The sequence below is a fragment of the Platalea leucorodia genome, assembly GCF_965183815.1.
Source record: "Platalea leucorodia genome assembly, chromosome: 7".
In the NCBI taxonomy this organism is placed as follows: domain Eukaryota; kingdom Metazoa; phylum Chordata; class Aves; order Pelecaniformes; family Threskiornithidae; genus Platalea; species Platalea leucorodia.
The window spans coordinates 10367722-10392593 of record NC_138829.1 but is presented as its reverse complement, the minus strand read 5'-3'; the positions used below and the strand labels follow the sequence as shown (position 1 = coordinate 10392593).

The 24872-nt window shown below is 43.9% G+C and overlaps 1 protein-coding gene across 1 annotated transcript in view; it reads left to right on the top strand.

Annotated features, from left to right (window-relative positions):
* The window catches only part of CEP170B (centrosomal protein 170B), a gene marked incomplete at its 5' end in the record, with an annotated part of 55030 nt that extends 37864 nt beyond the window's left edge, over positions 1 to 17166 (top strand). The window contains 9 exons of the mRNA XM_082318912.1: positions 194 to 1966; positions 4903 to 5152; positions 7355 to 7514; positions 11415 to 11453; positions 12016 to 12159; positions 13736 to 13824; positions 14384 to 14477; positions 15843 to 15894; positions 16622 to 17166. Coding sequence (XP_082175038.1) covers positions 194 to 1966; positions 4903 to 5152; positions 7355 to 7514; positions 11415 to 11453; positions 12016 to 12159; positions 13736 to 13824; positions 14384 to 14477; positions 15843 to 15894; positions 16622 to 16857 — 2837 coding nt within the window. The 3' untranslated portion in view covers positions 16858 to 17166. The remainder of the gene's footprint in view (positions 1 to 193; positions 1967 to 4902; positions 5153 to 7354; positions 7515 to 11414; positions 11454 to 12015; positions 12160 to 13735; positions 13825 to 14383; positions 14478 to 15842; positions 15895 to 16621) is intronic.
* Between the last annotated feature and the right edge of the window lie 7706 nt (positions 17167 to 24872).

Genomic DNA, 24872 nt, shown 5'->3' with positions numbered 1-24872 from the left:
ATTGATAAACCCGAGGGACCGAGCACCAGCCAGGCCCTATTGGTGTTCTTATTACATAAAAGCTTAGTTCTAAGCATGTGTCTTGTGAGTGCTTTTGTGGACTTGCACTTTGCAAGATCAAGCTCTTCCTAAATAAATAAATAAGTGATATAGTTGTACAACAGTTGATTCTTGTCCACCTAACTGTCTTCAGAAAGCAATGCAGCCCCAAAACCCGGTGAACCAGAAAACGCTGTGCCCTTGAGAACAAGGCGCCTTCTTCCCCAACTCCCACCAAGCGATAAATCAGACAGCCCCACACCCACGGTCCTGGTCTGCCAGGAGTCCTATTCTGAGGTTACCAAGAGAACCATCGTGAAGGACCACTGCGTGGAAGCCTATGGCGATTCCAGCAGCCGCCTCTTCATCCAAGAAGACTTAGATCCAGATAGCCTCAGCGATGCCAGCAGGTCTGATGATGGCTTCAGCATGGAAAAAGGCAAGAAATATAAAGAGAACAATAAAATGCTAGAGCAGATGGGGGAAGAAACAAAACCAGAGAGCCGGCAGCCAGGAGCCTCCCGGGTCTCAAATGTGAGAGCTGTAAGTGAGCCAGTTTCTACTTCGTTCTACATTGGTGATGACAGCAACGATGTGGGGATTCCCTCAAAGTTCTCTCTGAGTGTGTCCCATGCTCGAGCAGACAAAGACGGCAAGGATCAGGAGTTTTCCTTCAAGTCTGCTGGCACACCAGTTTCTGGAAAGCCGCCGGTCAAAGATGTTAGCGCTTACATTAATGCAGCAGGAAAAGTGGTTATTTCTCTTCACCAGAGTCTTCCTCAAGATCAGGAAAACGTGGCAGGAAAAGAAACATCATCTTTTGTTAGACAGGAAAGTTTTACCAAAGATAAATCAAGCAGTGGTGTTCCTCAAAATAAACTCCCGCATATTTCAAGTCACCCTCTGCTTAAAGATTTAGAGGCTGTTCGGTCAACCCGTATGGACTTTGGTCAGGAGACTCATCTTCTCCTTAAGGACACTGAAACTGCCTTGGCAGCACTGGAAGCCAAATTACTTGGTCAGAGCCAGCAGCTGGAGCCCTCAGAAACTGCTGGTCAGCTGGAGGACTCCTTGTCAGGGGACTCTGATGTGGACACTGCCAGCACAGTCAGCTTGGTGAGCGGCAAGAACGTCCCAACAAGTGCGCCGAAACGCAAAGCGGTTGCAAGCTTGCAGAAGGAGAAATCTTCCTCCACGCCATCCATCCAGGACCAGTGTGGGCAGCCCAGCGCTCGGGACAGGCTGACGGAGAAGCGGAAAACGCAAGCGCCAGAGGCACCAAACCGTGCGGAGACCACCAAACGCTTCCAGATGAAACGGAGTGCTGGAGCTCGAGGGTCGCTGGACTTCACAGATGATGAGAGAAGCTCGAGCCTGCCCTACTTGCCGGTCCCTGACGCAGTCGTGTCTGACCACGAGCACTCCGTAACCCGGCCAGTTCCCAGAAGGAAACCTGTTACTCAGGCCACCAAGGAGGACCACAGCAAAACGACCTCGAATGTGCAGAAAATCCAGCAAGTTCTCACCCGCTCCAACAGTTTATCCACCCCACGTCCCACGAGGGCCTCGAAGCTACGTCGTGCCCGGCTGGGAGATGCTTCGGACAATGAATGTGTCGATACTGAGAAAACGGCCTCCAACCCTGAAGCCACCGCTCCGGGCCCCAAGCAGTCCACGGAGACGAAGAAGCTCTCCCGGCTGGACATCCTTGCCATGCCAAGGAAACGGGCAGGTTCGTTTACGGTGCCTAGTGACTCTGAGACGGCGCAGTCAAGGTCGGGGTTTTCGGGCCGGAGTGTGGAGTCCTATCGGAAGACGGGTGTTTCGGAGGTTAGAGCCGCGGCGAGGAAAACGGCAGCTGCTGCCTCCGCGAAGCAGCCTTTCAGCAGGGCCCGTTCAAGCAGTGTCAAGTATTCCTCCTCGTCCAGTAAGTGCTCGTGCTTTATTTTTCTCCTCTATTGCCCTCTTTCTGATTTATAGGCTGCACATGGTTGCCAGGGATTGGTACCTCAGTAATACAAGTGCTGCATCGGTGAGTACAAAGGTCTGCATTAACGAGCGGTATGGAGGTTGAGAATTCCTGTGGTTTTGGAGACAGCAGAGCATCTCTCGTACCCCGTGAGATATTATTGTGGCCCTGCCTGTGAGGATATTGCAAATGGCTATTTTTCTTTTTTTTTTTCAGTGACTTTGTTTGTTGAACAGCCAGTTGCCATTTGACAGAAGCATGTTAGTCATTTTTCTGTTAAAAAGATAGAATTTAATGCCTTTCCAGTGCTACAAGGAATTCTGTTCTGTTTTTCTTTGACTTCTAAGATTCAGAGTTTGCTCCCAGAGAGCTTATAATGGTGTTGACGACAGCTGATGTCCAAGGTGGCAGGTTTGAAGGCATCTGAAACAGGAGAACAAGAAATAAATGTCCCTGTGTTGTGAAGGCTGTGTCCTTGTTCTTCCTGTAAATGCAAATGTGGAGCTGGACACTATGCATTGCTTACTCCAAGAGATTCCCTCTACTGTGTATTTTCATTCACTTTTGCCATAGGTAAGGCAGGTGCACTGTCGTGTTTCTCATGAGGCAGAGGTTTGGGGGCTATCTTGCCCTGTAGCTGTGCACTCAGCAGACCCTTGCAATATCAACATTTGTCATATTGAAATCAGCCTTTAATTAAGAGCTGGGGACAACGCAGATGACAACTCTAAGATAGTAATTGGTAATCAGAGACTGTCCCTGACACCTTTGGTTTAAGTCCTGGTCTATGCCCATAGTGCTTGAACTACCATGGATGTGGCAAAGCAGATCTGTTTGCTTAGGTTTTTAGGAATGATGGGGGGCAAAGGGACAGGACAAACACCTTTGGCTGGGCTTCTCAGGCCTGTTGAGAGGGATGCTTTTTTCAGCAGAACTGTGTTTTTGTAAGGGGTCTTAGAGTTTTGGATCTGTTCTTTTCCCATATTTTCCTACAGTTGAAATAATTATCCTTCTTGCAGTGTTCATTTTTATTGCATGCTAAAAATGTTACTTGCTGCTTGTTTTGATTTGGATTGTTTTAGTGCATCCAGCTTCCCTTTTATTTTAATGATTTTTTTCTTACACATTTGTATATGCATGTAAATCAGAATGTGAATAAGCTAAGAGTCTGTACAGTCTCTTCTCTTGCCTTTTTTGAGATGATGCTATTATTGACTTCCTGTTAAACACAAATTTAAAGCAAAATAATGTGGTCAGAGTTTTCCAAACAGGAGGCACTCTTTGCACTCCCTCTGCCTTTGGAGCACAGATTTCAAATCATTTGGAGAAAAATGATAAGTGTTGGCCAGTTCTTGGTTTAAATGAATTGGTTTTTGATTTCCAGAACTCTGTAGCAGCATGCTAACACCTTTCCTTGTGCATAGTTGCAGCAGATGATGCTAATCCTTTCTCTGAATTAGTTGCTCTTAAAATACTAACCTCCTAATTCCTTGATAGGATTGTGGACCTTGCACAAGCTCTAAGTATACTAGTGTACTTCATGCTTCATGGTGCTGTACCAAGTGTGTGATACATGTTCCTGTACTAACGCTATTATAGATACAGTGAATGAACACCTAGCACTCTGTTCCTGGAACAAAAGTGAAGCGTTGATAAACTGAACTGTTTTACTGTGCCATCAAGACATTTTTTAGCATGATACAATAACCCTTGAAAGCATTGAGTGTCAAGGCTTGGGAGTAAGGAGGCAGATGTGGCTGATTTTTTTCAAGTATTTCTTAAAGCGTTTAGCTAACCACGATAGTTTCCAACTCTCCCAGTGGGGGAAAGTTAATCTCGCTAACGGAGGAACAGAATGAACTATCTGGCCACGAGACCAGAAATGCCAGTAGATTGTCAGGCCATCTGAAGTAACTTTATGTGAAATGCACAGATAACATCACAGTAATCCAAGTTACCAAGTCTGAAAGCTAAGGGCCTGTCTCCCCTGCTCCTCTGTGCCAAATTTATTGTTTTTGTTTGTATGATCTATGATGCTGGCTTCATTCACTTGCAGTGGTTCAGCGTTACGATAATCTTGGTAACACAGTGAAGCTTTTAGGTGTTCTAATTTTAAGTAACTCGGCTGGTTCTGTGTTTGGTGGGTCTTCATTCTCCAGGGAAGGACGGAAGGGAATGAAGCGGTATCCATAGAGAGTGTAGGGAGGCAGCGAACACTGGGAGCCCAATTTTCAAATAAGGACATCTCGATGCTTCCCATGCGAGGACCTGGGTGTCTACAGATCTGCAGAACTGGTTGGGATAAGTGGACAGCTTCCACTTGGCTCCAGGGGTTGAAGCCGGTCCTGACTGCGTGAACGCTCTTTCTCGTAGAGTGTCGTTAATGGTGAATTGTGAGGCAGGAGGCAAACGTGGGGGTGTGGACTTCTGCAAATAACACCGAGCACTATCGTCTGTTCTTCACTCAAAAAAACCCTTCTTTTTGCTTGTACTCACAGCTAATTGGAAGGGTGTCTGCAGGCATGAAAATTGGGCTCTTTTTAGAAAAGGACTTCTGTTGGGACTATGAGGAGTCTGAAATGTGTGCTACTTATACACAGAGCTTCTGTGCATGGACAGCCAAGTCTGTGGTAATAGTTTACTACATTGGAGGAGGTAATACAGTCGTTTTGCTTTTCAATTGGAATTTCCCACTCCAAATTTGTAACAGTGAATGGGAGCCATAGAAGTGCTCAACTTTGAAATAAGCTCTGAGAATGTGCTGTTTAACGTCACATCTGCACAGAAACTCTCCTTTCCTTGTGCTCTTGGGCTAGTGTTGTGTTACCTTTTTGCCCTTTTGTAGTTATTCTTTACTACTTTCCTCAGTCTGAAACCAATTCATTTTTTATAAGCATCAAGGCGGAGACCACAGGGTTCAGATTACACTTCTACTTCGGAAGAAGAATATGGCTCAAATCACAGCTCCCCTAAACACAAACGCTCCCATACTTCAACAGCCACACAAACACCGAGGACACGTGGCTCTGGGCTGAGCAAGCAGAAGCACAACGGTAGAGAAACAGATGACGATGAAGATTTTGATGACCACCCTGACCCCTACAACTTCATGGCGCAAACAGCAGAGATAGCAGAAATAGCCAGGTGAGGTGGGGCTTTATCTGTTGACCCACATGTTGAAAATGGATTGAGTTTTCCTTGGTGTTCAAATCAAACCGAGGTGTGGAGGTAGAAAGAGAGGCACTCTCTCCTGTTGTTTGTGTGCCCTCCCTCTCCTTCATATCTGAACATAGGCTTGTTCAGACTTGGAAGGTTTTCACGAAGCTTTACAGCCTGTGCTAGGCCGTGCTGGTTGTACCTTCTCTCTAGAAACTCCCAAGGTGCAGAGCATTGTATCTTGGTTTGTTTCTTGTTCAGGCTGTTCGTGGGTTTCCTCTTGTTGCTCTAAGTCTGTCAAATGATGTAACTGTCTATACCTGCTTATCTCCGCTTTCTGCTGGAAGTCACTCTGTGTACATGGACTGGTTGGTGTGAACTGTCCTAATTCTCTGCAGAGGAAGTCAAATGGATTAGCAAGACTGAATATGTAAACTGTTGAAGCTGCTTTGCCTGAAGCCGGTGAGGGAGCAGTTCAGCAGTCCCTGCGGGGCAGAAACCTCTCTGCTTGGCACAATTGAATCCAAACAAGAAAATCTGTCTGGGCCCTGTGTATAAATGAGTTGTTGCTTAGCTTGATGTCCCTGGATACGGGACCTGTTGTATACTGGTGGTCTGATGGTTGCCTGGAGGACCTCAGCAGTAAAGCAAATAGATTCTTTTTTTATACAGTGGCATTTGAGGGTTGACATCTCTAATATGCAACTGTGTTATGCCAACTTTCCAGAAATACTGGTCTTCCATTGTACTGGCCATACTTGAAATACTTTCGACTGAGGAAGCCGTCTTCCGTCTGCTTTTGGTTAGCATTTCCACATCACCCGAATCACTTGCCGCACTGATCTCGAAAGGGCTTTTCTTCTGTGAACATTGCTGCTAGAAAGTGCGTCAGCCTTCAAACCAGGCCGCGTTACCTGTGCCGCACGAAGCGTGCGCGTGGGAGACGCTGGCTTCCCTCCTAGCAGCGTTCCTAGCGCGGGAGAGCGCTTCGGGTTGCAGCAGCTATAAATAAATGGTTGCGTCAGACTTGTCTGGCGCTGCGCGTTGCAGGGCTCGGTCACAGAGTCTGCTTCGTAATTGCAGTTCTGATTTCCGTTGCTGCTCCCAAATTAACTGGGAGGGGTTTAGAGGAGTCAGAGAGAGTTAAAAGGGAAAATGCCACTTGTTTACAGTAAGTGAATCACATAATGGATGCCTTCGGTGACAGCTCTATCCAAACCAGCACGGGTAGGGGGCACCTTAGGCAGGCAGATCAAACTGCTTTTTATTAGTGCAATTATGTATTTTCTTTCCAAGGAAATGTTTTGATGAACTGACAGTTTTATTGCATTGCTTGGCTTTTCGAATTAAAGAAGAAAGTGTCCTTCAGATGAAGCTAGCTATTCATCCACAGATGAAGCTTTGGAAGATTATTTTTTTCTCTTAGAAGCTTTTCTTTAGAATTACCACAACAGCTCCTTTTGGTCTGAAGGGTATTTTTTAAGCTCTGCTAGCTACAATCCAGACACTTAGGAACTGTTGTTGCAATCTGGAGCAAGTAGAGCAGAGTGCTGCAATCACTGAGTGTTAACTGGACGCCCGTCAAGGGGCTTGAAGTTTCAAGACTTGGTTTCTGAAAACCAGATCCCTCTAAGGTATGCTGTGCTTACCTTCATAATTCCTCAGCCCTTCTGGAGAATGAGGAGGCATATTTTGATGTGCAGTCTATAAACCACAAAGAAGGAGGAAAGAGAATTTGAGTTTTTATTATTTATGTAACAAAGAAAAAAGCTTTTTTGCTTGTACGGGCTTTTTAAGGGAAAACAAAGAAGTCCCAAGAAGAAAAATTGACTGTGTTCTACAAAAAAAAAAAAAAAAGGGAAGTAGAGTGGATGGGTGGGAGAGCAATAACATAAAGCTTCTTTATTTATTGTCTCCAATACTTTCTGGTAGTGTGTAGTCACTAGAAGTTGCTTTTTAGCAAATCTCTACTTTGAAGCTGGGGTTAGGAGGGGAGTAGATCTATTTTGTGTGCAGCCAGTGTGTTCCTCTGCATCCTGCCAATGCACCCCCAAAAAACATGCTTTCCTTAGCCTCTGCAGAGGTTATAGTTCCCACAAACTTTTTGTGGCTGCTCTTTTTATACTTTATGAATGTGAGGCTTGTTGTATCCTGTGTCCTAATGGCTCTGCTGCGTGCCCTGTGCTGTAGGCTCAGCCAAACCTTGGTGAAGGATGTGGCCATCCTTGCTCGAGAGATTCATGATGTTGCTGGAGATGGGGACTCACCAAGTTCATCGGGGACAGGACCAAGCACCTCTCTTAGCTCTGTACCCAACACTCCTGCTTCCACCATATCAGCGAGAGAAGAGGTAAGATCCCAAATGACAGAAATCTGTCTCTGAATGCTAGTAAGTACACGGGGCACGGTTGTGGTGCGAGACCAGGGCAGCGTCCCCAGTTGCGGCAGCATTGAAAAACCCTCATCTCCTGTCCTCCTGAAAAACACCACCAGAAAGACTGACTGCAGTCTATTTAGGGTGTTCTTTATTTTGCCCTCCTCTGTGCCACAGCTGGCCTTGCAAGAGGTGGGAGTCATATTATTTCCTAAGGATCTCATGGCCTCTAGTTAGACTTTGGTCCCCGAAGTTGCATCTGAAGAACAGGATGGAGCGGGTGTGCTGTGCTGCTGTGCCAGGGAGCCAGAGCCTCCCTCCTTGTTTCAGACAAGGCACTGAATGCGTGCTCTGGCTGCATGCTCTGTATCAGCTGTGTATTCTGTACCTCTGCTTTGTCCTTTCTGCCAGGGCTGTTGAAACGCTGTGCAAGTGTTACTTGAATCCCTTCCCTCCATCTGTGTATTGATGGACGAGGGCAGGGACTCTGCTCTTCAGCCAGCGAGGTGGGCAAGGAGGAAGGCAGTTAGCTTGGGAAGTGCTGTCCTCCAGCTCTTCCGTGAAGCTGTGGCTTCCTCCTGAACAGTGTAACAGTTTGTCTGCACTGGAGTGGGGAGGAGAGAGGCGATTTCTCAATTTGGCTCACTGGTGCCACAGCGCAGGGACTCAGCTCAGCTCAAACTGGGCTGCAAGGTCACCAGGAGGCTCCAGCTGCTAAAGCAAAATTGCCTTTGCTGCTGTTTAAATCCAAATTCCCTCCTGTCTACCACCAGCGTGGGCTTAAAAAAATACACAGCTCTCTGTATCTGCTGTTCAGATGGGACTCTTGGCCCTCTGTTGTCTTCGAGGGTTGTCAGAATTGCAGACCTGTCCTAAGCAGGGTTCAAAGCTGAGGACCAAACCTGTTACCCTGCCAAGAGAGTAGTTGGAGGCCCTGTGACCCTGCTGTGTTCATCACTGAAGGTGCAAAGCAGAAGTTTAGGGAGATACCAGAAGATTAGGCAGGTGTGGCTGTGCTTGTGTTAAACCCAGGTCAACTGCAGCCTGCTCAGGGAGGGTTTTTTTCCTGAGGCTGTTTAGAGCCACAGTGCACAAATGTTTCGCAATAACTTCAGGCTCTGAGATAGTGTTTTACTGCTTTGTTTCCATGCAAGTGCCACACCTACAAAACTGCCTTTTGTATTATTCTTTTTGAGCAGTTAAGGTGACAAATCTACCTCACTTCTGACTTGCAAATGAAACGTTTACTCTGGGTTGGTAATGACCAGTAACTCAGCACCCACTTCCTTCCAGAAAATCAGTGTACCTGCTTTTTTGTCGAGTGCCACTGAAGGGTACAACCATAAGTCAGCTCATACAGAGGGATGTCCTCTGCTGCTAGAGGAAGAACACCTGCAAAACACAGTGTTTCTACTCTGTGCAAGTGATGGGCTCCAAAGCACATGGTTGTGATGCTGAATGGCAGGATCACAAAGCCAGGACTGCTCAGACCCAGGTGAATTGAGGGTTTCTCTGCAACGTGGCTTTGCAGCGCTGCCGTGCGCTGTGTGGGACGTGCCAGTCAGCCCCCTCGCAGGAGCCAGGAGAGCAAGCGCAGTGCTGTGTCACACTGTGTGGGTAATGCTGCTGGCAGTACCTACTGCTAGAGCAGTTTTTGAGATCTTACAGCAGTGTAAATGAAGAAGCACTAGTAGGAGCATAGGAAGACAAGATCAGGAGCCATAACCTTTGGTTTGTTCAGCCAGTGGTGGCTGAAACCACCATAAAGGCTTCTAACTAGACTCACTCCAAATAGCGTTGGATAGTACCACGATTTCAGCAGGGCCAGCGGCTGGGAGCCCATTTGAGTTACATCCAAAATGCCACCATGCTTCGGTGGAGCTGCACTATGTTAGCGATAGCCAGGAACAGGTTAAATCAGCAGGACTTTCTACTGGCGATGCTGAGATGTGGAGGTGAATCCTGAATAGCTTGGGATACTGAATGGTGCATCTTGGGCATCATATTTTGAATATGATGCAATATAAACTGATGTGGGTTTAATAAACACACATCTTTGGAACTGGACTAGAATCAGCAGACATGCTTCCCTCAGTCTAGATGCTGCTGAATCTGTGCTAAAATAATTATTTGGGCTTAATGCAGGGAAGTTGCTAGGAAATATCTGAAGATCAGTGTGTGTGATGCTAAGCACTGTGAATTTTGTGAGTGTTTATTAAACAACTTTGTATTAAATATTCTAGGAAAGGACATAGTGATGAGAAATAGCTACTATGGTTACAATAGTAATGTATTGAAACATCTGATAAAAGAAAGTATGTGAATAAGAAATGTTTGCTATGTGTGACTGTCTCTTATACTGCTCTGGCTCTTGCAGTGTTGTATGCCATTCTGTTAGCTCTTGATTTTTCTACTACTAAATATTTATACCTATTCTAATAAAGTAGGGGAAAATGCAGGAAAAATAAGTACTGATGCTGGAATCACTTTTGAGGGTTTAATGCTGTACCAGAAGCTTCACTTTGGACCAGTGTGTGGCACAGCATTTCTCAGCCTCAAATGAATTGCTTTTTAAATGACTTCTATTACGAAGCTTGGTTAAAGATTAAAGTCACGAGTGTTCTCTTAAAAGTTAAGATGGAGCCTTAGATTTAAACCTTATTCTTCATGTTCTGTCCTCGCAGGTCCAGTGTTGGCTTGGATGTTTGCCAGGGAGGTTTTCAGTTTCCTCAGTGCATGTTTGGGGTGGTTTTGTTTGTTTTTGTAGCCTCAGCTGTATAGTTTATAATAACCTAGATTCTTGGCATACTGAGCTGAGTATTGCTACAAATTAAGCAAAAAAAATACCCAAACAAAACGGAAAAAGAGTTCAGCAAGGGTAAAACCCTCATGATTCCTGTTTACCAAAGCCAGGGGTTGTTTGGGATGCCTTGGGTTGTGGGTGTGTAGATTTCCCAGGACCCAGCTTTCTGCAGAGCTGAGCAGTCAAACTGAAAGCACAGCTGCTGCAAGTATGGTCAAGTGGGTCATCCCAAATCACTGGCCACTTCTGCAAATTTTAGCCCAGCATGAAATTCTTTTGGTTGGTCTTTTTTGAAAGTTGATAATGATATAGCAAAAAACTTAAGAGCCCAATTATGTTTGTTAAGTAGTTGTTTACCATACTCGGTACGAGTGTTGGTACGATGAGAGGAAATGCTGACGGGTGTGACAGAACAGAAAGCATGAGAACATACCAGGTCACATGTGAAAATCTCCTGGTGATGGGGGAGCAGGTGCTGTCCTTACTGTGTTTTCAACTGGTTGTGCTGAGAACTGCTGGACTGTAGGAATATCCCCTTCTGATGCTGTTTCACTGCTGCAAGCAGCCTAACTTATTGTTTTTGCACTTCACAAAAGGATGCTTAAAAAAGGGAAGCTTATTAGCTAAACATTTTGGCTGTTCTGCCCCTGAACCATAATATCTCATCCCTTCTGCCTATGTATAACCCAAGTGCTATTGCGTAGAGCGTGGGGAGCCTGGGCCTTGGACGGCACATGGTTTCCTCGCCAGAGCTGTGTGCTTTGCCAGCCAAAGAGTCTCCTGAGCTGTATGTGCAGCCCATTCTCTGTGCTCAGAGGGCTGCTGGATTTCACTCAGCACAGTCCGTTTCGAAGTAACTGGGGAGCTGCCCGAGACCGCCTCTGCAGAACTGGTTGGTGACCAGGACCTCCATGAGCTTCAGTGCATGTGGGGGGTGGGCATCGAGTGCTGGTCCTCAGGAATGCGCTTTTGGGAATGTCAACCCAAAATAACCCCAGACCATGTGTTCTCTTTGATACTTGCTGTCACAGTCATTCACTAGCATTGATCTCTTTGTTTCTGTTTTAACACAGATTGCTCGTAGATCTTTTCGGCTGGCATATCCATCTCAGGTGCACTTTCCATCCCATTATTTTTGTGTTTCTGTCTTGTCACTGTCTTGTCACTTTCCTCCCCTTCTTTTAGAATTTTTGTCTGTCAGTCAACCAAACAGGAGTGGGTGTCTTGCCTTTTGGGTTCTTCCTGTTAATTATTTGCATTGTCAGTGGTTTTGTATTGCTTTTTCATCTCTTCCATGTGTTACTGAATGGTTTCTGATTGATTTTAGTGTGGCTTTAATGTTGCATTGATATATTAAAATATAAGAAAACAGGGCCTTTTTGAGTTTTAGCTTAAATTAAAAAAAGGCAAAGATGTACTTCTCAACTACCTGCTCAAGTCTCAAAATTATAAAGTGGAATAGCCCCACTGAGTTGCGTAGGATGACTCTAGTGGGTAAATGCCTGCAGGACTGGGGTCTAGTAATTTGCTTAGGAACCCATACCTGTCTGAACAAGACTTAAATGAACCAGTATTCCTCTGGGGCTTGCCTGAAAATTTGCAATACCTGCAGTGAGTGCCTGTGTGCCTCCTTCCCTACTAATTTTTAATGACTCATTACTCATTATTTCCAAGTTGGTGCAGCACATTCCAGAAGCAAGTCTGAACTACCAGAAAGTGCCTCCGGGATCAGTGGAACTGAAGGATTTTGACCAAAATATGAACGATAACAGAGAAGAGGATCCCTCAAGAAAAACGAGGACAAGAAACCGTGAGGAGGCAGGCCACCTTTTTCTTTACTTCATATATGATATTGCTTTAAGCTTCAGTATGTATACCTGCTCTTTCTAAGCTGCCAAAGGAGGCTACTGAAAAAAAAATGCACTTCTGAAGGGCCCTGACTTGTAGGTATAGAAACAGTGTTTAAAAAAGATAAGAGTAACAGAATCACCCTTCTTGCCAATACTGACTGGAAGTTTCATCTTTTGTGTAAAATTCCATTAAAAACTGAGGCTTGGTCACTTGTTGTTTGGGAGGAGGCATTCAGTGTCAGAGCCCGCTTAGGCTATTTCACTGCTCTTCTAAAGAAAACCACAAAAATCTCAACTTTGAAATCTGCAGCACCGATAGTTTAATGGCAAGAAATCACAGCACAAAACCAGTTGTTTCTCATCAATAAAGGCACCTTATTTTTCTGCAATGGGCATGCTCGTCAGAGCTGCTCGTAGAGCAGCAGTGTCAGGATCTGGACCTTATGAGAAGTTGCTGCAGCTGGGCTCGAGTGCCGTGGCACAGCTGGCTTGCTGTGCCATGCTGTGCAGGCAGCAAGCCACTTGTTCTGCGTTGTGCCCTCCAATGTGTGCAATTTGATGCAATTCTTCTGGGGTGAGAGAGCAGCGTAACCTGGAAATCACTGGGATGATACTAAAGGGTGAGGAAGCCTGGCCTGAAACTTGAGGCTGGGGATGGTGTTGGAGTGAGGGCTGTAACGGGGTAATGGTGACGGGGAGCAGAGGAGCAGGCTGCTGATGCAACGCTCGGCTGTTGCTTCTGCTTGCTTTCTGCCTGCTGGCTCCGATTGAGAAGGAGGCGCTGGAGCAGAGGCTCCGGGGAGGCAGCGCAGGCAGGAGGGGAGAGCTGGGCTCCAGCACAGCCACTCTGCTGCTCTGGAGGGGGAGTGTGACTCAAACAGGCTGATGGAGGGGAACTTGGGCTGAGCCACTGGTACCGATCCTGTCCTGTGACTGCCCTGGAGCCATCTCTCACTCGCCTGTAGAGATGTGCCAAGGCTGAATAAGAGATGCGGGTTCAGAGTGCCCCCAGCTGACATGGGCTTTCCTGGGCAGGCCTGGGGGCTCTTTTGAACCACAGGACTTGAATATTTGGGATTTGATGTTTTATTGTTGTTGTTTTTAATGAAGCAGAATGTAACATGGTGGGATTACATGGCTGTGAAGGTGGCTTGAACTCATATAAATCACGTTAGATGGTTTCAGTGAGACTGCTTGTGGGACTTCTTGCATTGCAATTTGGCTTTTTGTTTTTTTTGGGGGGGGAGGGGCTGTGAGGCTTGGAAAGTCTTAAGCTTTTTCTTTCAGAAATGCTCAAATAGTTATCTTACTGCAGACAACTCTGTCTCTTTGTACACTCCTCAAGAAAAAAAATCCGAATAAGTTAGTGTTAATGTTTTTGTCAGTGCTGCAACAAAGCTGCATGTCATCTTAATCTCCCTTGAACTTCAAATATCGTTCCCATAGGTGAAGATGTTTCAGTGGTGATCATTTACTGTAACAATTTGCAGTTTTCTAATATGCCACTTCTGCTAAAAGTTCTCTGATTTGCCCTTGTATTTTAGGTAATCTTTGACAATCTGATGTTGAACCCGGTGTCCCAGTTATCACATGCAATCCGTGAAAATACAGAAAATCTAGCTGAAAAAATGAAGTAAGTAACCTTTTACCTGAAATGTTGACTTGCTGCCGAGTTTGTTGGCTTGCTACTTGTGGAAGATAATGCATTGTTGTCTTGGAAAGTCTTGTTGTCAAGATACAGGGAATCTAAATGTAGGAAACTGTGTGTGTAGTGAACGAGAGGTAACATGATTATTTGCCATCTCTTTTTCTCATATGTTTGGCCTTTGGAATTTTAATGCTGGATTTGTAATGCCTGTTGATGCCTTAACTTTGAAATGTTGCCTGTGCGAAGGGTTAGCAGAAAATGTGTTTCTATTGGTGGATTGTCTCCTCTTTCCTCCCCTGTCCAAAGGCTCTTAGAAAGCCTGCAGGTCACCAAGGCTTGTGAAAGCTCTTCAAAGCCTGTTGTTCCTCTAGAAGACATCAGTCAAGGAAGGACTTTGGATTGTTCTTAAATCAGCTGAAAGGCGCTTTGTCCGGTCACTAATCCACTAATCTCCTTTGTTGCCACATCTTGTGATAATTAAGTCTTTTAAACAAGCAGCTTTTGGATGGCAATTTTAAGACCTGCTCCACTTTTTGTGCTGCAGGATTCTGTTTCAAAACTCAGAAAGGACCTGGGAGGAGATGGAGGCCAAAATTAACTCAGAAAATGAAGTGCCAATCCTCAAGACATCAAACAAGGTAAGACCATGCGAATAAGTGAAATACCGAAGGCTTTGTAAGAAACCAAAATACCAAGCTCTGGCCCTTCCTAAATCCATTTCTGAAATTTCTAGTCCATTTGCATGTGTTGAACTGCTGGGTTTTGTTGCTGTTTGAAGTGTGACAAAGTGAGTTCCTCCAGCTGTTGTGTTTCACCAAACTCTTCCCCTCTCCCTTTGTGATTCATCTTCAAAGACCCAGTCCCTTAACAGATGTTCAAGTTCAAGGTCATTAGGCTTCATTTAAACATCTACCAAAGCATCACCTACCATGTGGTTGCCACAGCTTCAGTTGTAGACAGGTGTTTCTCGTGAATGTTTGTTTTCTTCACCTATAACAGTTTGATAACAGGGCAATAAAAAACCTTCAGCCCTAGGGTGGTGTTTGTGCTCTCATGACCTCTTATTGTCATTTATGGGGACTGCCAGTAGGGATTTAAGTACCATAATGGACACAGCAAATATGGTTAATGCTAAGCGTACGTATAACTGTGCAGGACCTGTGTCCTGCACAGAACTGTGCAGTGTTACAGCAGTATATATGTGGCCAATTTCTTTGTTTGGTCTAGGAGTTGAGTTTGCAAATATCTTCGTGCATTTGGTATTAAGGAGGATGTGGAGGAGCCTTTGTACAGTTAATCTGGCTAGCATTTCAAATCTAAAATCCACTGTGGCTATGAACTGGGTGGTGTAGTAGCACTCGGTGAAATGATGCAGAGCAGAGGCCCCCATGCACCCTCCAGATGCACCTAGATACAGATCGTAGAATAGTTTGGGTTGGAAGGGACCTTTAGAGGCCATCTAGCCCAACCCCCCTGCAATGAGCAGGGACATCTTCAACTAGATCAGGTTGCTCAGACCCCTATCCAGCCTGGCCTTGAATGTTTCCAAGAATGGGGCATCTACCACCTCTCTGGGCAACCTGTGCCAGTGTTTCACCACTCTCGTCATAAAAATTTCTTCCTTATATCTAGTCTGAATCTACCCTCTATTAGTTTAAAACCATTACCCCTTGTCCTATCGCAACAGGCCCCACTAAAAAGTCTGTCCCCATCTTTCTTATAAGCCCCCTTTAAGTACTGAAAGGCCGCAATAAGGTCTCCCCGCAGGCTTCTCTTCTCCAGGCTGAACAACCCCGACTCTCTCAGCCTTTCCTCACAGGAGAGGCGTTCTATCCCTCTGATCATCTTCATGGATACTAGCTATGTCTTTTCTGTTAAATAAGCAAGGTTGGCAATGAATTTGAATTTTCTTGATCAGATGAGGCAGAAGGAGCAAGACTAGATTCCCGTGTCAGTTGAGTACTTTGTTGCTTAATTTTCCATTCTGATGCTTTTGTTTCTAGGAAATCAGTTCTATCCTGAAGGAGCTCAGGAGAGTTCAAAAACAGCTTGAAGGTTGGTCGTGTAAAATGTTCTTTTTGTTTCTCAAATGCCAGTAAGTTGCACAAAATAAAATAATGTGGCTTGATTTGCCAGTGAAAGCTGGGAATGGATGAAGAAGTTTAGTTTGTTAGCATAGTGCTCTCTGACGAGTGCATATGGAATGAACAGTAGATTTATCTTGTGCTGCCAATTTTTAAGCAAATTGTTGACTTTTGCAATGTGGAAGCTGTTGCTGTGGAAATGCTTTGTTTGTGGCAATTAGCATATTCCCATAAGATGAACTGGCAAAGGTCTGTTCTGCTGAAATAATATTTAGCAGCTCTTTCAGCCAATAAGCCATGCTATGCTTTTTGGACTTGAATTTTGCATATAGAGCTCTGTGCAATAGAAAAGGCAAGAAAAGCTCTTGCATCATCTAGAAGCTTAATAAAGACACATAAAAATATACAGGCGTCGTTTTTGGTTTCTGCTAAAAGCTTACCATTTGGCTGCTGTAGTTTGTCTTTTCCAATTTAACCAGAAACTTGAATGTTGTTGTGGCTTCAGTTTGGGAGAGGTTTTGCTTGTAAAAGCTGGTTAGGCCTGAAGGTATTAATGATGAAAATATTGTGACTGCTATGAACACGAGTACTGCCTACAGTTCTACTGCCTTCAAAATGAGTTTTCTAAACCTTCTGTTTAGAAACTCTGCTGAGTGCTGCTAATATGTCTGTGTATGTCTCTTTCTTCTCCCCCCCAGTCATAAACGCTATCATTGACCCTACTGGAAACTTGGATGTAGTTGCCAGTAACAAAGCATCTGCTGCTGCAAAACAATCTACAGCCACTAAAGTCAGGACTGCTAACACTTCTGGATCCACACTGGAGACTTTGTCCCCAGGACAGATGAGGAACTACACACAGAAATCGAACTGTGGGTCTTCTAGCTTACAAGATTCGAATTTCATTCCAGATGGAGAGAAATATGTGATCTGATATAATATTTTGTATTGCTGTCATTGTAATCTACTGTCGCATTAGTATTGTGTATGAGTGGTTTGTGGACAGTTTGTGTGGAGCAGTTGTTTAGATTGCTAACATGTTGCACAAAAAAAACCCAATCTATGCTGTGAGGGTGAATGGAAAGTCTGTGTATGCCTTTTAAACAAGACTAGCACTGTGGAGCAGCACATATTCAGCATAGAGGCAAACTGATTTTTAGAAAATTACTCACTTATTCTTCCAGTGTGCCATAAGAAAACAGGCTTTGCATACGCTCCATTCAATACTGCCGAAGCTAAAGTGTTCATGCATTGGCCTGTTTATAATTATTCAGTTGTAACAAGGCGCAATTTAAAAAACACTTTTTTTGGTACTATATTTGTTTTGGTTTTGTTTGTTTGTTTTTTTTCTTTTAATTGTACAAGTGAAGCATTACAACTCTGTTGGAATCAACGTGCAAATCCAACAGAATGATTGTGCAATATTGTGGGTTTCTAGGAGAAACTCTTGGTACAGTTGTGTAAGAAGTCTTTTTCAGCGGTTATAAGAAGGTGACCACAATGAAGTTGTGCATCGTCTTATTTTCAGTCCAAAAACCAAAATAAGACAGAATAAACCCTTTGTTTTTCTCTTGGGAAAGTGTAAAAGTTAATAATGGTATGAATGTAAAGACTACTAATACAGTTACTATTTTTGATGTTGTTTCAGGCCCAAAGTTTGGGGTAGGTACAAAAAGTAAGATTTTACAGTTTAGCTTGCCAAATTTTCATGATTTTGGTACAAATGCTGTCTTTAAGCTGCTTTTTTTTTTTTTTTTTTTAAATATACAATCTTTTTTATAATGAGCTACGAATGCTCTTGGCTGGGCCAAAGACTTAAGATGTTTGTGATTAGCTAATTGCTAAGAAAAACATCTGTTCCAATGGCTCATGTAATAAACTTAATTGCACAGTTGCTGTGAACTAGTGTTCACTTGACAGCACTGAAAAAATAATGGCTTAAATGTAGCTCCACCTTTATGGCTAGTTCTGTTATGAATTTTTTTTCAATGCAAAAGTGCTCAAAGACCGCTGTTCTGTGGTACTCTTCAGAAACTATTGAACAGTGTCAAGCACTTGGTACATTTGGGATTTTTGTCTGGATTTTATTTTTGGTCTGTTATAATCCTAGAAACACTAAGGATTATGTGCAGTTGCACTGAGCAATTCCTTGTCTAAAAAAAGTTGGTTTTTTTGTATTCTGTCTTTCAGTTAAACTGCAAAACACTAAGCAATTTTTTTGTTGCTTTAAGAACAAAAGTTTTGGTTTTGAGGGGACCTCTTCCAGACGTGTTTGCTCCCAGTTTTTTCTGTCTTGTATCAATTCCTTTTTCATTCTTCCTGGTCAATAAACAGTAATCAGGTAAAGAAATTCTTTTGTAGCTGTGGAGGATATGTTTCCTGGGAAAGGTGAGCAGATGAGTTCCACTTTGCCCTCATACAGTGTGTAGTTTAACCAGTGAAAATGGTTTCCCAAGCTTGACTGCTTCTTGTGTGCTGACTTTATATTTTGGGGTGGGTAGTGGATTCCTTAGTTAGCTTCAGTAGTTACCTGAGCTTTTCTGCTAGAATGTTGTAACAGTGGGAACCTGTTAAAGTCCTTTAAATAAATAGGGGTGCTCACAAAGTGTTTAATCTTACTAGCGAAGAGCATGATTGCTTTCCTGGTGAAGCCAGTGGTAGCTTTCTATCAATTTCAGCAGAAACAGGATTGGTCCCAAAACGGGAGTATGCCAACAGGCCATTAGTTTCTTTTGAGTGTGCAAGATGCTGGCTGGTAAACAATAGGTGCAAATATCCTTCCAAGATTTCCAGTAGGTTATAAGACTCACCTGCTTGTGTGGAGATGCTCTTCCGTGAAGAAATCTGCTGGATTTCATGTAGATGAATGCAGAATAAAAAAAAGAATTTGCCCTTGATGTTCTTCTGCCTGTAATATATGCACTATCTGAATGTGTTCATTCAGTCGTTTATTCTGATCTGTCTTTTCTTGAAATACCTGACTGTGTCCTTGATGAATATCATAAGTGGTGGTATCATTCCTGACATATGAGACACAATTTCTCAAGCCCTTCTTGGATAGGGTTTGAACCGACCAGGTGCTACCCCAACTCTCTAGGAGTTGAAGGACCTTCACAGATAAGGTGTTGCTGTTAGTTTCAGTTTTGCTGTAGAGACATGTGAGTTACTCATATATCTGACTTTTATTTGTTACCTACATTTCCACATCTTCATGGCTGTGCTCTAGTGGATTTTGTTTCTTTGCAACGTGCCCTCGATGGGACTTCTGTTTACTTTCACTTGAAAATTGCTTGATTCTTCTTTCATTCATGAACACATCAGGGATGGATTTTCTTCCTTGGTTGCTCTGTTCTGAACTTGAGAGAGAGAGCCCACAGACACCTTACATCAATTCAATCAACCTGCAAAATATGGTACCTCTTCCAGTGACTAATAAGGATGCAACAATCGGTGTCTGTTTATAATTCGGAAATGTGTGTGTGAAGGGGGGGGAGGATGCACAGCTTGATTTGTTTTATTTGTGACTCAGCCAAACTATAAAATGCTTCTGTGTCCTGACACAACGTTCATCCTTGGATCTTTGCATTTAAAACAGTTTTGCTAGTCAATGATGAAATGCAACATATTTTTTTCTTGTATTCACTGCTTCTGAAGTACACCCCATTTGTACTTGTCTGCTCCAGATAAGCCAAAGAGCTAGCCACCTGACTATTGCTCCTTCGTTGACTGTTCGTTCTTACAAGCAGTACTGTATGCAGCCACGAAAACATGCCTGTGCGTGACTCCGGTGTGACCGTAACAGATGTGTAGTGGTGTATCTGCGTGGCCCAGGGTCAGTGCGTTAAGATACCCGTTGGCTTCCATGAGCTACGGATGGGCCTTGCATTGAGTTTGGTAGGGGTGATGCTGGCCTGTGGGTCACGCTCATACCATATTGCTTTCACTTCTTTTGTATCTGACTAAAGAAATGTAACGAAGGGTGGGATTTTCAAAGTCTTAGGGAAGCACGTGCTCAGGTCCTGTCGGGTTTCCATACGCTTTGGGTGCCTGACGCTGTGAGCACCTTTCAAAATCCCAGCCCTCAGCTCTTCCGCTGTACTTGAAAACCATGTTCTCAGTTTGACGCTTTCAAATGTAAAAACCTGTTACTCTGTTCTGATGGCGTGAATGTAAATTCCTGCGAGGATGGGTACGAGCTTTGTGAGCGAGGACCTAAATGTATCTACGGTGATGTCATGTCGTGGTCATGCTCCAGGAGAAAAGTACATCTGCATCATCTTTAAGTATTTTAGTAAAGGTACAACTAGTGGAATGTTTACATACAGCCTACTGAAAAAAGAGGAGACAAAAAAAAAAAAAAGATAAAAAAGTGTAAAGTATTTAAGTGCAAGATTCTGCTAGTTTTTTCTTGTTTTGCAGATCACACTAGCTATTTTTGAAGTGCAGTAAATGTGTATAACTTTTGCAAAGACCAGACAGAACTACCTGTTCACTTTCGATGTGCCCCATGCTGAATTGTGCCTATTTCACTCTCTGCTGTTGTTATGCTGCTGATTCTGCTGTTCTGAACTGTTCACTGGATCATTCCATTTGCATGCAACACAAATGCAAGCTGAGCTGTCTGAGAGTAAAGCTGAAACACGTTTGTATAACTTGAATCGATTAATGACTTTCTCTTTTCCACACCCTCTTGAAACGCTGTGTATAATTTTGATTTGTTTATCCTGCCCTGATTTTTTTCCGCTTTTGTTTTTTTTAATGGTAATTTATTTTTGTTTGAATTATAGGCAGTATGTGTACATTTTGTTTTAAGGTGATATTGTGGACGTCTTTAAAAAACCAAATTGTTATTTTATATAATTTTATCATAAAGTTGCTCTAATAAATCATTCTTTTATCATGTGACAATGATTCTGGATTTTGTGTGTTAATTTGGAGGGGAGTATGTGTTTGGTGGACTAAATTTTTCAACTGCCTGTTTACATCGGTGTTAAGTACAATGTAATGAAAGAATGGTCAGCAACTGAAGACTCCCAGTGCAGCTGGATCCGTCCTGGTGACACCTGTGGCTGGGGCAGATCGCTCTCTAATAGCACAGGAGTCCCCTGCCCCTGTAGTTACAGGATTGAAGTCCCCAAGTCCCCGTCACCTGAGGGTGGTCTTACTTCTGAGTATGGTATGGCGATATTTGATATAATTTTTAGTGCTGTTTTATTTCATTGCTGTGATTAACAATGGTAGCTAAATCCAGCCTGGATATGATCATTCCTCAGCAGGTACGTAATTATAGAAAAAGATTATTATACTTGCTCTTTTGCTCTTACATTTTTTATATATATTTTATATATATATATATATAGGAGTTTATGTGTCTGTGAAACTTTTGATTTTTTTTTTTTTTTTTCCCCTTCATTCCATCACTGTCCTTCCCTCCTGCAGTCCTGTCCGACCTTTGCATCCTTCCTGACACTTTTGAAATAACATTAATTCCTCTTTCCCCTCTGTACAGCCTTCAGGTGCCTGCAGCGTCTCCCACCCTGCTGGGTGCCAGGTGGGACGCTGGCTCCACGTCCTCTGCACTAGCACAGCTTACGTAGGATGTAGAACATGTGTAGCTGATAAAAACATTGCATTATTTGCTAGCAATAACTAAAATGCAGACAAATGGGGAAAAAACAAAACCTATTAATACCTTACCAGGATCAGCTGGAGACTTTACCATCCCCTGGTGACCTTCGCTTTAGATACTTGAACATGAGACCTTTTATGCTTACGGTTTTAGGGAAGGATTTTGTGTTTAAAAAAAGAAAAAAAGAAAAAAAAATTCTTCTGCCTCCCTTAACTTAGTTTGTGTACCCTGTGTCTGCAGAGGCGGCTTTCTGTGTTGTCTAAGCTACAGGGCTGGGTTACCCACTCACTGTACTGCCTCTCCACGGGCTTCCCCAGCAGTGCTGAGCGGTGTTCGAGTTGGGATGCTATGCAAAGTGCTCTTTGGAAATCAATAGTGCATCCGCTTCATTAATTTTTTAACAGTCTGACTGAATAAACATAAGAGGTAGTGGAACTGTGGCTAAAACTGTTTGCAACGTAATGACAGCTGCTATCTGGCAGAATTTAAAAATAAAGGATGGATGGCAAAAGTAATGATCTCTTCTGTGCATTGTCCTGCTGAGTGTTCAGCTGCGACTGCAGCTCTTCAATGTCCTCATTTGCATTGGGAAACAGAGCCTGGTTTTCCACGTGGGTATAGAAGGGAACGCCAGAAAGCGTTGCGTTGAGCAAGGTTTGCAGGATCCTTCCTTAGAGCAAAACTTTAAGTCATCAGAGAGACGGGTTCTCATTTTTTGATGTCGCGTGAAGATCTACCAACAGGCCCTCAGCTGGTGGGTCCTGCCCACGCGACGGTGTGGGAGGACCGTGCCTTTTTCAACAAGGGCGTTTGTCGCCTGCTCAAGAGCAAAGCCCTGCTGGTCTCATCTTTTTCTGGTGGGATGGGGTTGACATGGGGCAAGAGTGGGTGGCTTGGCGGTGGGATGTGTTGCTTTCCTCAGGCGGGGTCCAGCCATTTGGATGCAGCCTTGCAGATACTTGGAGCATCTGCGCACAGGAGCAGACTTGATGCGGTTATCTAGAAAAAGTGTTTTATTAGTGTTTTTAGTGTTTTTAAAGTTTTTAATGCATTGACTTCTTAGGTCTCTGAATGACATGGGCTGAGAAAGGGAAGCCAAGAAAAATAAACGTAAGAAAATAGTACTCACTAGGTCTCTACCCTCCTTAAGCTTTTTTTTCCTCCTCTGAACAGAAATTACTGAAAATACTGTACTTGCCAAAAGAATTAGTGCCAGAAAAGGCTTGTTCAGCAGTAACGCTTTTGCCTCTGTTGACGTCCAACTCACAGGAACCATAGGAAGGAGAAAAAAAAAAGTACAAACCCAAAATGTGGCATCCACCTGGTGCCTGGGGATGCTTCGTAGACAAGGAAAGATCCAGAGGCATGGGTGAAATTTGGTTTCAGCAATAGGCTTTAGCGCAGCAGTAACCGCAGATAGCAGGTCACTCTTTTGGGTGGTACGTTTCTCCCCGGGAAGGGCTCTCCCTCCTAGCTGCTGGCAGCTGCTCAGGCTGGGAGAGGATGGGTTATAACGTAGACTGTAACACACCTTCACCACAGGCACAGCAACCTCTGCGTAAGCAAGAAAAACGTTCTTTATCTTCAGGAGGACGCGAGGATAGTGGTCCCGGTCGTTTCCTGGGTTGCCAGGGACTTTGCAAATCGAAGAAGAGGAGTATAATTTTTGCAGTACAAAGCCAGATATACTCGAGGCAGACGGCACGTGCTGAAGCTTCTCCAAATACTCGTAGGCCATCTTTCCTCGGTGTGACTGGAGGGCGAGTGCCGCGCAAAAGGAGTGACAAGACTGAGACAGCAAAGGACTCTGCAATCACTTGAGCTATGTAAATCACTGATTTTTTTTTCTTTTTTCCCAACTGAAATATTTTTCCAAATAAAATACAGCTGACAAGCATTTAATTTTAGGTTGAATGAAAAAATTCCAAATAAGTGTTAAATATTTCAAGTTAAATGTTTCAAGTCCATGGTTAGATATTTTAGTGAATTTATTGAATTTTTTTAAAAAGTGAAAATTGAGTAAATCTTTAAAAATATTTCCAAGCAAAAGAATAACAGTTTTATTTAGACTGAAATTTTCTCTAGGCTTGTCGGCTGAATCACTTCCCAATTCTTGACCTGAAATGACTTCCCCCCGCCCCCCCCAGCTCATTTGAGTATACAATCTTTTGGCACAAAGTATAAATAGAGCATTTTTCTTTCCAAGTGTAAGGACCCTGGCTGTTCCTGCCTCCCATCCTTCTGTTGACTGTTGGTATTTGGAGCCCAGCCCCCGAGTCCTCGTGAAACAGAAAGTGTAGTTTTGTAGTAATCTCTGCAGTGGTAGCAAAGTTTTTATCTATTATTAGCTCTTGGAGCTGAGAACGTGTTAAACTGGCAGTTTCTTCTTAGCAAACCTCCCACACAGGCATTAAAAAATCTTGTACTGTATCTTTTAATGCACCCTTCCAACAGACTGGAGTCCAAGCATGCTTTCTAGAGGGAGTACGTTAACCACAGCGTGGCATCCAACTGTACGGCGAGAGCTGTGTGTGGGATGGTGGCAAGCCAACCAGAGCAGCTGGTAGAAGAAGCCTTGTCTGAGAGACAGGGAAGAGGAAGAATAAAAAAGATTGCTTGTTTGCCCTGAAACTTGCCAGTCTTTTCTTCTTTCTTCCCTCCAATTGCAAGAGTTGGTCAGATAAACTGTATTCTCCCCACAAACCTGCTTCCATCTTTAAACCCTCACAGCTACATCACTGCTAGCAAGATCAGAAATGCGCAGTTGGCGTTGGGCTTGTATGTGAGATCAGATAAGCAGAAGGAAACCAGGCCTTTGCAAGCTGGAGAGGAGGAGGACGATGGGATTAATCAGAGCTGTAACTGGTTAGAGAGCTGCCAAGGAGGAAGAGAAATACAATTCCATTTTCTGGAAGCTGTTCTTCCTCCGGATATAACCCAGCTTCTCCCAGTCTGAACTAAACTGGTGATACTGGAGCAACTAATGATAAGTCCTGAACTTCATACAAATGTGCTGCTGCTTGTGTGGTGCCTTCAGCTCTCTGGTAATCTGAGTCTAAAGGGATGGTGGTAGCCTTTGCCTTGTTTTTAAGCCCTGTTTTGATAGAGATTTGGGATGGCGCCAGTGACAGGTGATCTGTGTACAGCAGTAAATTCAGGAGAGCGCTGGCTGGTCAGGCAGGCGTCCTATCTGCTCCACCATCTTTTCTCTCACTTTTGGCCTTTGTTGAGTTACTGCTTGTGCTTTGATCCCAGGGGAAGCAGAGGATTTGTGACACCTTCATATTCCTAGAGAAAGGCCTCTTTCTGCTGTACCGGAC